Source organism: Thamnophis elegans, chromosome Z, assembly GCF_009769535.1.
Source record: "Thamnophis elegans isolate rThaEle1 chromosome Z, rThaEle1.pri, whole genome shotgun sequence".
NCBI lineage: Eukaryota > Metazoa > Chordata > Lepidosauria > Squamata > Colubridae > Thamnophis > Thamnophis elegans.
The window spans coordinates 132,469,260-132,480,613 of record NC_045558.1 but is presented as its reverse complement, the minus strand read 5'-3'; the positions used below and the strand labels follow the sequence as shown (position 1 = coordinate 132,480,613).

Genomic DNA, 11,354 nt, shown 5'->3' with positions numbered 1-11,354 from the left:
CATTTTACGACCTTTTTGCCACTGTTGTTAAGAAAATCACTGCAGTTAAGCGAATTTAACTTTCCCCATTGGTTTTGCTTCTTGGAAGCCAGATGGGAAGGGTAGAATAGAATAGAAAATATGGAATGGAATGGAATAGAATAGAAAATATGGAATGGAATGGAATGGAATAGAAAATATGGAATGGAATGGAATGGAATGGAATAGAATAGAATAGAAAATATGGAATGGAATAGAACAGAACAGAATAGAAAAGAATAGAAAATATGGAATGGAATGGAATAGAATAGAAAATATGGAATGGAATGGAATAGAATACAATACAATAGAAAATATGGAATGGAATAGAAGGGAATGGAATAGAATAGAAAATGTGGAATGGAATGGGATAGAACAGAACAGAATAGAATAGAAAATATGGAATAGAATAGAATGGAATAGAATAGAATAGAAAATATGGAATGGAATAGAAAATATGGAATGGAGTAGAATAGAATAGAAAATATGGAATGGAAAAGAAGGGAATGGAATAGAATAGAAAATGTGGAATGGAATGGGATAGAATAGAACAGAATAGAATAGAAAATATGGAATAGAATAGAATAGAAAAGAATAGAAAATATGGAATGGATTGGAATAGAATAGAATAGAAAATATGGAATGGAATGGAAGGGAATGGAATAGAATAGAAAATGTGGAATGGAATGGGATAGAATAGAACAGAACAGAATAGAATAGAAAATATGGAATGGAATGGAATAGAATAGAATAGAATAGAATAGAAAATATGGAATGGAATGGAATAGAATAGAATAGAAAAGAATAGAAAATATGGAATGGAATAGAATGGAATAGAATAGAATAGAAAATATGGAATGGAATGGAATAGAATGGAATAGAAAATATGGAATGGAATGGAGTAGAATAGAATAGAAAATATGGAATGGAATAGAACAGAACAGAATAGAAAAGAATAGAAAATATGGAATGGAATGGAATAGAATAGAAAATATGGAATGGAATAGAAAGGAATGGAATAGAATAGAAAATGTGGAATGGAATGGAATAGAATAGAAAAGAATAGAAAATATAGAATGGAATAGAATGGAATAGAATAGAATAGAGTAGAAAATATGGAATGGAATGAAATTGAATAGAATGGAATAGACAGAATTGGAAGGGACCTTGGAGGTCTTCCAGTCCATCCCCCTGATCAAGCAGGAGACCCTATGCCATATCAGACAAGTGATTGTCCAATCTCTTCTTAAAACCTCTAGTGATGAAGCACCCACAACTTCTGGCGGCCATCTGTTCTACTGGTTAATTGTTCTCCCTGTTAGGAAGTTTTTTTTTCTTAATTCCAGGTTGCTTCTCTCATTGATTAGTTTCCACCCATTATTTCTTGTCGTGGCCCTCAGATGCTTTGGAGAATAATTTGACCCCCTCTTCTTTGTCGCAGCCTTTCAAATACTGAAATACTGCTATCATGTCACTCCTAATTCTTCTTTTCTTTAGGCTAGCCAAATCCAAACCCTGCAGCTGTTCTCCATATGTTTTAGTCTCCAGGCATTTAATCACCCAGATGATGATTTTTGCATCCAGTTTTGGTTACCCCATGATAAAAAAAGATGTTGAGATTACAGAAAGTATATAGAGTATTGTCTCATCACCACAATGCTTCTTGTGGTTCTTTCTTCCTTGATTCAAATTGTGTATTACTTGATTCAGTTTGCATAGCCGCACATTTGTGAGTCTTCTTCCATAGTCTTCATATTCTTCATATTGAGTCTATTATCTGCACCTCTATAACTATCTGGTTTGGCTCTGCAACCCAACAAGGCAGACACAGATTTCAACGGATAATTACAACTGCAGAAAAAACAATAGCTACCAATCTGCCTTCCACTGAGGACCTGTATAACGCATGAGTTAAAAAGAGGGCTGCGAAGATATCTACAGACCTCACATCCTGGGTATAAAATCTTTCAACTTCTATCTTCAAAATGGCACTATAGGGCACTACACACCAGAACAACTAGACACAAGGACAGTTTTACCCCAAATGCCATCACTCTGCTAAACAAATAATTCCCTCACCACTTTCAAAATATTACTAAAATTGTATCACTATTATCCTTCTCATCTTTCCTAGTACCTATCTCTTCCTACTTATGACTATAACCATGTTTCTTGTATCTTTACAATTCGGTTCCACCACAAATCCGCGAAGCCCTTATCCGCGGAGACATAAGCGTGAAGACTAATTCGCGACGTTGGAAGCGCTAAGGAAAAACACGACCCTACCACGATGACATAATCGCGGAGGGCAAATTTGCACATTCCCAAGCACTCAGTACCCTAAACCTAACCCTAAACCTAACCCTAACCCTAAACCTAACCCTAAACCTAACCCTAAACCTAACCCTAACCCTAACCCTAACCCTAACCCTAACCCTAAACCTAACCCTAACCCTAACCCTAAACCTAAACCTAAACCTAACCCTAAAACTAACCCTAAAACAAACCCCTAAACCTAATCCTAACCCTTACCTTAATTGAAATCGGCTTTCTGCTGCGGCGCCATTTTAAAGCGCCCTTCTTTTGCCGCGCTGTTGTCGCGGCGGTGATGACGCACAGTGATGACGTTGCGGCTTTAGCGACGCAATTTTATCACCGCTATTTTGATGAGCGCGGTTTTGTCGTGCCGCGTTACAATTCATATTGTTTTACTTTTTTCCTGGTATGATTTGATTTCTTATTAGTAACCTTTGACTATCACTAAGGGTTCTAACTTATGATTCTTGATGAATGTATTCTATTTTATTTTTCTTTATGTACACTGACAGCATATGCACCAAAGACAAATTCCTTGCCTACAGTGGTGGGATTCAATTTTTTTTTACTACTGGTTCTGTGGGCTTGGCTTTGTGGGCGTGGCGTGGCTTGGTGGGCGTGGCGTGGCTTGGTGGGCGTGGCGTGGCTTGGTGGGCGTGGCGTGGCGTGGCTTGGTGGGCGAGGCAGGGGAAGGATACTGCAAAAGCCCCATTTCCTCCCGATCAGCTGGGACTCAGGAGGCAGAGAATAGATGGGGCGGGGCCAGCCAGAGGTGGTATTTACCGGTTCTCTGAACTACTCAAAATTTCCGCTGCCGGTTCTCCAGAACCTGTCAGAACCTGCTGAATTTCACCTCTGCTTTGCCCCCAAAGGCCCCCTTCTAGAGTAAAGGAGAAGAAGGTGATAAGCTCATCCATGTTACCTAGATCTGTCATGACCTTTTTAGCGGCTACAATATCAATGATTTTTTTTCTGCTGAATACCACCTCTGCTTGTATACCCAATCACACTTGGCTATTCTATTCTATTCTGTTCTGTTCTATTCTATTCCATTCCATTCCATTCTAAATGAAGGCATTATCCTTCTCTTTGGAAGATTTCTTGGTCCTCCAGCTATCTGGTTTTCAAAATAGCAGCTCACGTCCATCCACTCCAGAGTTCCACCCGAAAACTATTTCTCACCCCAAATATCTTTTTATTTTTCCTATTCAGGTCTCTGCGGGATGGTGACCGTTTCATGGTACGCCTTCAATATCACCCGGGATTTTTTTAACCCACTCTTTGTTGGGACAAAGTAAGTATCCAATACGTGGATCCATATTCTTTTTCTCTCTCAGAGTAGCCTGGGGGTCTAAGGTTGAGAAGAAAGAAAATGGCAGGACAGATAGATTGATTTATATTTTATAGATTTATATTTTATTGATAGCCTGCCTTTGAGCAGACTACTGATGAAAATGCTCGCCTCCCAATCAGGAGATTGAAAGTTCTGTCCTAGATAGTGGCAGAATAGAATAGAATTAGAATTAGAATAGAAAAGAAAATATGGAACAGAAAGCAAAATATGGAATGGAATAGAATAGAATAGAAAGCAAAATATGGAATAGAATTAGAATAGAATAGAATAGAATAGAATAGAATAGAATTAGAATAGAAACAGAAACAGATGAAGAGAATAAGAATAGAATAGAATTAGAATTAGAATAGAATAGAAAATATGGAATAGAATAGAAAATATGGAATAGAATAGAATAGAAAGCAAAATATGGAATAGAATTATAATAGAATAGAATAGAATTAGAATAGAAACAGAAACAGATGAAGAGAATAAGAATAGAATAGAACTAGAATTAGAATAGAATAGAAACTATGGAATAGAATAGAATAGAAACTATGGAATAGAATAGAATAGAAAGCAAAATATGGAATAGAATTATAATAGAATAGAATAGAATTAGAATTAGAATAGAAACAGAAACTGATGAAGAGAATAAGAATAGAATAGAACTAGAATTAGAATAGAATAGAAACTATGGAATAGAATAGAAAAGAAAAGAAAAGAAAAGAAAGCAAAATATGGAATAGAATTATAATAGAATAGAATTAGACTGGAAACAGAAACAGATGAAGATAATAAGAATATAATATAATAGAATAGAATATAATAGAATAGAATAGAATATGATTGGACACACAAGGAATTTGTCTCTGGTGCATCAGTTCTCAGTATAAATACAAACAACAAAGTAGTAAGTCACAGATCATAAATCATAAGATACAATCATAAATCAAGAGGCAAACAACAATTGATACATCATAATATATCAACAGGAGAAGGTAAATAGGAAAGATGGAAAAGATGAGATGATGACAAGGATAATAGGAATACAGCTTTACTACATGGGTAAATATCTTTAGGCCTAAGACAGTACTGTAGGAGTTAGATGTTCAGCAGACTGATGGCATTGGAGAAAAAACTAACTTTATGCCTAGTTGTTTTGGCATGCAACGCCCAATAGCAGGGGTAGTCAACCTACCGCCCAATTTGGTATCTCTGTTAGTAGTAAAATTTTCTAACCGCCCACCGGTTCCACAGTAATGGTGATTTATAAAGTAGGGAAGTATGAAGAATTTTAACATTTTCTTACTCCAGTTGCAGCAGATTGAAACAAATTGTTGGAATTCTTTTTTTTTTTTTCCTGATGGGATGGAAGCCTCTGGAGCACGAAAAACCGACTCTACAGGCAAACTGGAAGTTCAGGAAGGTCGTTTTTTTTAAGGCCGGTTTTAGCCCTCCAGAGCCTCCAGGGACCTTCAGTAGAGTCGTTTTTTGCCCTCCGGAGCCTTCAGGGAACCCTCTTGAAAGCTCCTGAAGGCTCCAGAGGGCTAAAGTATGTTCCTGAATTTCCGGTTTGCCTGGAGGGCTGGCTCCGGAGGGCGAAAAATGGCCTCAAAAGAAGGCCAAAGTCAGCTGGCCAGTGGGTGTATGCATGCCGGCCAGCTGACAGGGCAACACCTCGCGTGCCCTGACAAATGGCTCTGCGTGCCACCTGTGGCACCCATGCCATAGGTTCGCCATTACGGCCCTATACCATTTCTGACAGATGGTAGTCTAGTCTCTTCTTGAAAGCTTCCAGTGATGAAGATCCCACAACTTCCGAAGGGAACTTTTGTTCCATTGGTTGATTGCTCTCACTGTCAGAAAATGTATTTTTATTCCCAGGTTGAATCTCTCCTTTCTCACTTTCCATCTATTATTCCTTGTCTGGACTTTGGAAAATAGCTTGACCTCTTCCTCTCTGTGGCAGCCTCTCAAATATTGGAAGACTGCTATCGTGTCTCCCCAGGTTCTTCTCTTCACTAGACTAACCATGACCAGTTCCTGCAACTATTCCTCATATGTTTTAGCCTCCAGTCCCCTGATCATCCTGGTTGCTCTTCTCTGCCCCTTTTTCTAGAGTCTCAACATCTTTTTTTATAGTCTGGTGACCAAAACTGGATGCAGTACTCTAGGTGTGGTCTTACTAAGGCTTTATAGAGTGATATTAGTACCTCTCTTGATCTTGATTGTATCCCTCTTGTTAATGCAATTTAGAATTGCATTGGCTTTTTTGGCTACCGCTGCACACTGATGGCTCATATTTAATTGGTTGTTGCTCGCTAGGGGACTTTTGAACCAATCCTTCTGACTCAGCCCACCCTTCCTGAGAGAGAGGGGTTAAAACCCCTTGCATAGATCCAGAAAAGTGAATTGTCAATGCATCAATCAATCAACCAGTCCACTAATCAGTTGTACCCCTTTTGTTTATTCAGATACGAAATTGGGCCTGCCCTGTATTTAGGCTGGAGTTCTTCCTTGCTAGTGATCATCGGAGGCTGTTTTCTGTTCAGTTCCTGTCGGACCAACTCATCCCAGGACAACAGGTGAGAAAGAGAGAGACGCGCTGGCGTGCCAAATACAGGTAGTCCTTGATTTATGACCAGGAGTCGAGCTCAACATTTCTGTGATTAAGAGCCGAGGTGGCGCAGTGGTTAGAGTGTAGTACTGCAGCCACTTCAGCTGACTGTTATCTGCAGTTCAGTGGTTCAAATCTCACCGGCTCAAGGTTGACTCAGCCTTCCATCCTTCCGAGGTGGGTGAAATGAGGACCCAGACTGTGGGGGCAATATGCTGACTCTGTAAAACGCTTAGAGAGGGCTGAAAGCCCTATGAAGCGGTATATAAGTCTAACTAACTGCTAAGTGGATTTTGCCCCAACTTACCACCTCTCTTGCCGCAGTTTGTTAAGTGAATCCCTGGAGTTAAGTTAGTGCTTCCCTGTTGACTTTTTGTTCTGAGGCAAAGCCGACAAATCTTCTGAAGTTAACTCGAAGATTACTTTATTAGGAGTTCCGGCAGCCCCAGCAAAAAGTTTCTCTCTCACCGCAGGCTAACAAGTCTGGCAGGCCGGGAGATGAATAATTGTCTGCCGCATCTATTCATCTATGCCCTCTGCCTTTTAACTCCAGAGCTAGGGTGGGATTTCACTAGCAGCGGTGACTCTTCCGTCCCAAGGACCGGCCTATGGATTTCCACTGCTCTCCTCTCCTCTGCCTTTTGCACATCCTTGCGTCAGGCACTGGATCCAGCTGTTCCTCCTCTTCCTCATCAGCCACCTCCAGCCCTGGGGGCTGTTGACTCTCCATCTGAGGGCTGACAGGCAGCCCAGGCTCCGCCTCTGTCTCACTCCAACAGCCCCATTCCCTCTTCTCCCTTGGAGTTCTCAGGTTGCCTTGATGCTGACCGTGGCTCCCACACCTTCCCCTCCTCCTGATTTGGCTGCTAAAGGCCTGGTGGCTGACAGGCCGCAACACTTTTCCTTGTTAGAAGGTAGCCAAAAAGAGATCACTTGACCCCGGGACACTGCAACGGTCATAAATATGAGTCCGTTGCCAAACAGACTGAATTTCGATCATGTGAGCATGGGGATGCTGCAACAACCATCAGCATGAAAAGTGGTCTTTTTTCAGTGCTCAGGGGTGGGATTCAGCCAGTTGGGACCGGTTCATGCGAACTGGATGTTAATTTTAATCTGGCTCGCCAAACCAGTACTGGAAAGGACTGACTGACTCTGCCCACCCCGCCCATCCCACGAGTCTCCACGTGGCCCATTTTGGATGCCAGATAAGGGCAGGGCCCACCTGGAAACTCTGGGAGGGTGAAAAATGGGCCTACCGGAAGTCCCATGGGTTCATTTCCAGCCTCCATAACTTGGGGGAGGCCATTTTCACCCTCCCGGAGGCTTGAAAAAAACCTCCAGAGCCTGGGGAGGGTGAAAAATGGGCCTACCGGAAGTACCGGCAGTCCAAAAACGAGCCCATTTCTGGCCTCAGGAACCCAGGGGAGGCTGTTTTCGCCCTCCCGGAGCCTCAAGGAAAGGTTCTAGAGCCTAAGGAGGGTGGAAAAATGGGCCTACCAGAAGTATCGGAAGTCCAGAAAGAGGCTCGGTTCTGGTCTCCAGAGGCCCTGCGGAACCCGGAGTGGGTGAAAACAGGCCTACCAGAACAGTGGTGGGTTCCGGATCCCATTGCAACCGGTACGGTGCAAGGGGGCCAGGCGCCCACCACATGAATGGGCACAGCGCACGCATGCATACTTACTGCCTGTGACACCCCAGCTGCTCAGCGGAGTGTCGCACAGGCGCTGTATGCTCTGTGCGCATGTGCGGAAGCTCCAAAAACTTCAAATGTCGGTAAGGAGTGTGAGTGGGCCCTCCGGAGCACCATACCAGAATGGTACCTGGTGCTCCCAGCAGGCACTGGTAATGCCCATACTGGGGCATACCGGTCATAACCAGAAGTACCAGAAGTCAAGAAATGGGCCTGTTTCTGACCTCTGGAGCCTGGGGAAGGCCGTTTTCACCTCCCTGGAGGTTCGAGGAAAGCCTCCGGAGCCTGGGCAGGGCAAAAACTCCCCCCGCCCCTTGGTGCAGAAAGCCAACTAGGCCACGCCCACCCAGCAACCAGGCAGAGAACCGATTGCTTAAAATTTTTCAATCCCACCCTTGTCAGTGCTGTTGTAACTTTGAATGGTCACTAAATGAAGACGTTGTAAGTCAAGAACCCCCTGTAATTCTCTGAAATCTTATTGAATCCAAACACTGACCTCTTTCCTCTTCTACTCCTAGCTACACATATCCTTACAAAGCCCCGAAAGGCGGCACGTCGGCTCACAACCCCTCAGTCTCTCGTCCCCGCAGAGAGTCCAATGCTAGCAGTAACGGCCAGTATGGTAAGAACGCCTATGTTTAACCTGAGAGATGGTGGATCAGGACCATTCCCATCGTTTTTGGATGCTTCCCTGCGAAACCCAGAAGGCCACAAAGACTCTTCCAAAAAACACCCGTACCAAGGGAGAACTTTTTTAAAAATCCTTCGGTTTGGACTTTCTTACATCGTGAGGATGACCCTGAATCTAGAGATGGACAGAAGGCATGTTTCCGGATCTGATCCTGGCCAATGCCACATTGGGCAAATTTATTTATTGCCGAAAAGTGCATAACAGACTTTTAATACACATCTATATATGTATCTGTATAGGTATTCAGCAAGAATGGAGATTGCTTCTCAGATTTTTTGATGCCGGTTGTTCAGAAGAATCGATGTGGCCAATGAGAGGGACTGAAACTCAAGATAAATCACCTCCTGTGGTTTGTCATTCAAAGGGACTTAAGTGTGTGTGGAGCAGTGGTGGGTTTCAAAATTTTTTAGAATCTCTTCTGTAGGTGTGGCCTGCTTTGTGGGAGTGGCTGGCCGGCCATATGACCAGGTGGGAGTGGCTAGCTGGCCATGTGACTTGAGTGGGAGTGGCTTGCCAGTCATGTGACTGGTGGGTGTGGATGTGGTGAAACTCACTTAACAACACTCTTGCTTAACAACCAAAATGTTGGCTCAGAAACTCTGGCATTTGAAGCACACAAGTCTTAAAGCTGTCAAGTTACAAGACCCTTGCACCCCTAACCCTTTAGGGAAAAAAACCCCAAGGGTGTTCAACTTGAGAGCTTTAAGACTTGTGGACTTCAACTCCCAGAATTCCTTCTCCAGTCATGTTGGCTCAGGAACTCTGGTATTGAAGTGTGCAAGTCTTAAAGCTGTCACAAGACCCTTGCACCCCTAACCAGTGGTGGGATTCAAATAAATTACCAACCAGTTCTCTGCCCTAATGACCAGCTGGGTAGGCGGGGCTTGGTGGTCATGTGATCATGTGGGTGTGGCCAAGTCAATGTCACTCAGGTCGATGGGCACTTCGCCTTAGTTGTTACAATGGTAATAAGGGTTAACTGGACAGGCAGTTTCTGTAAGCAGGGCAATAAAGATTAGGCTAGAAACAACACCAGAATGTTTCCTTCCTGCCTTCCTTACAGGATTAGCCCTGGAAAGTGGGGGAAAAACAAAATGAGACTTCTTCCAACAACCGGTTCTCCGAACTGCTTAGAAAGTTACCAACCGGTTCTCCTGAATAGGATCGAACTGGCTGAATCCCACCACTGGTGTGGGGGACAACTGATCTGCACTGGGTGGACATCACAACTGGAGACCTATTCATAGTTCAAAATGCTAGGACCATGATGGCGAACCGATGGCACAGGTGTCAAGCAGAGCCCTCTTTACAAGCCCGTGAACCATTGCCACAGCTCAGCTCCACTGCACATGTGTGCGTGCTTCCCAACGGCCAGCTGATTTTCAGGCCTCTGCCACACAGAGACACACGAGCATGCGCAGGGAGGGCGGTGTGTGTGTCATACCAGTTGTGGGATTCAGCCGGTTCGCACCACTGCGGGAGAACCGGTTGTTAACTTTCTGAGCAGTTTGGTTGTTGGGAGAAATCATTACGGCAGAGAACCGGTTGTTAAATTATTTGAATCCCACCACTGGGTTGTGCAGACATTCACAGGGAGGCAGGAGAGGAACACGGGAGTGCGGCATACCCGTGCGGCCTGATTTTGGTCCCAGGAGGATGGAAGGAGGCCTACTAGGCTCAAAACGGGCTTTGGGGGGGTGTCACGCGCATGCACAGGAGGGTGGGGCACACGGGGTGGTGTCGCATTATCAGGGCGCGCTGTCGTGCATATGCTCTCAGCACGGGCGACGACACGAAGCTCAGCCATCACTGTGCTAGGATATTCTTAATATAGTGTGGAGATTGAACCTCCTCAATAGGGTGTATAATACATGTTTCCCTCCAGTCAACACTCCTAACTGCTGGCAGATGCTAAATTGCGCGTGAGTGTGTGTATGTGTGAAACCGTTTATATATATATATATACACATTTTCACAACCCCTAGCAGCTTTTATGTCATGTGGACTTCGGTTCCCAGAATACCTGAGTGGGGAATTCTGGGAGTTGAAAGTCCACACATTTTCAGGTGGCCAGGGTTGAGACATATTGGGCTAAGGCTTATTCTGATTCATCGTCTTCTGTGAATTGACTATCCTGGGTTGGAGAGCTTCAACCTAGGGATATTCTAGTAACTCACCTCTCCCCAAAGCAGTGTTCAGGATGGAGTTTAACAGCCGGCCATCTGCTTCCTCCATGCCTCTAGAGAGCTGGTTTAAGATCTTTACCGTGTTTCCCCGAAAATAAGACGGGGTCTTATTTTCTTTTGACACCCAAAATAAGTGCTTGGCCTTATTTTCGGGGAGGGCTTATTTTTGAGGTGGAGGCAGCAAGCGTGGTCACCTCATGGCTGCTGCTGTGTTGCAATATTTTTGGGGAGGGCTTATTTTTGGGGGGAGGGCTTATTTTAGTGCATGCACTCAAAAGCCCAATTGGGCTTATTATCCGGGGGGGTCTTATTCTTGGGGAAATGGTAGAAGAAAATGGACCTGGGTAATTGCTTTCTGTTTCTTCAAGAACGGGGGTGTCACAAGGCCCGTGGGCCAGATTTGGCCCGCGATGTGGTTGGATCCAGCACGTGGGGCCGCCCTAGAAAATTTGAGACGCTGGCATTGCTTTGGCCTGGTCTACCCAGTTTGAAGAGAA

The 11,354-nt window shown here is 43.9% G+C and overlaps 1 protein-coding gene across 1 annotated transcript in view; it reads left to right on the top strand.

Annotated features, from left to right (window-relative positions):
• Positions 1-9,008, top strand: part of CLDN15 (claudin 15) — a 24,501-nt gene extending 15,493 nt beyond the window's left edge. The window contains exons 3-5 of the mRNA XM_032238232.1: positions 3,547-3,628; positions 6,145-6,255; positions 8,499-9,008. Of these exons, the coding sequence (XP_032094123.1) occupies positions 3,547-3,628; positions 6,145-6,255; positions 8,499-8,622 (317 nt within the window). The 3' untranslated portion in view covers positions 8,623-9,008. The remainder of the gene's footprint in view (positions 1-3,546; positions 3,629-6,144; positions 6,256-8,498) is intronic.
• The last annotated feature ends 2,346 nt before the right edge of the window (positions 9,009-11,354 follow it).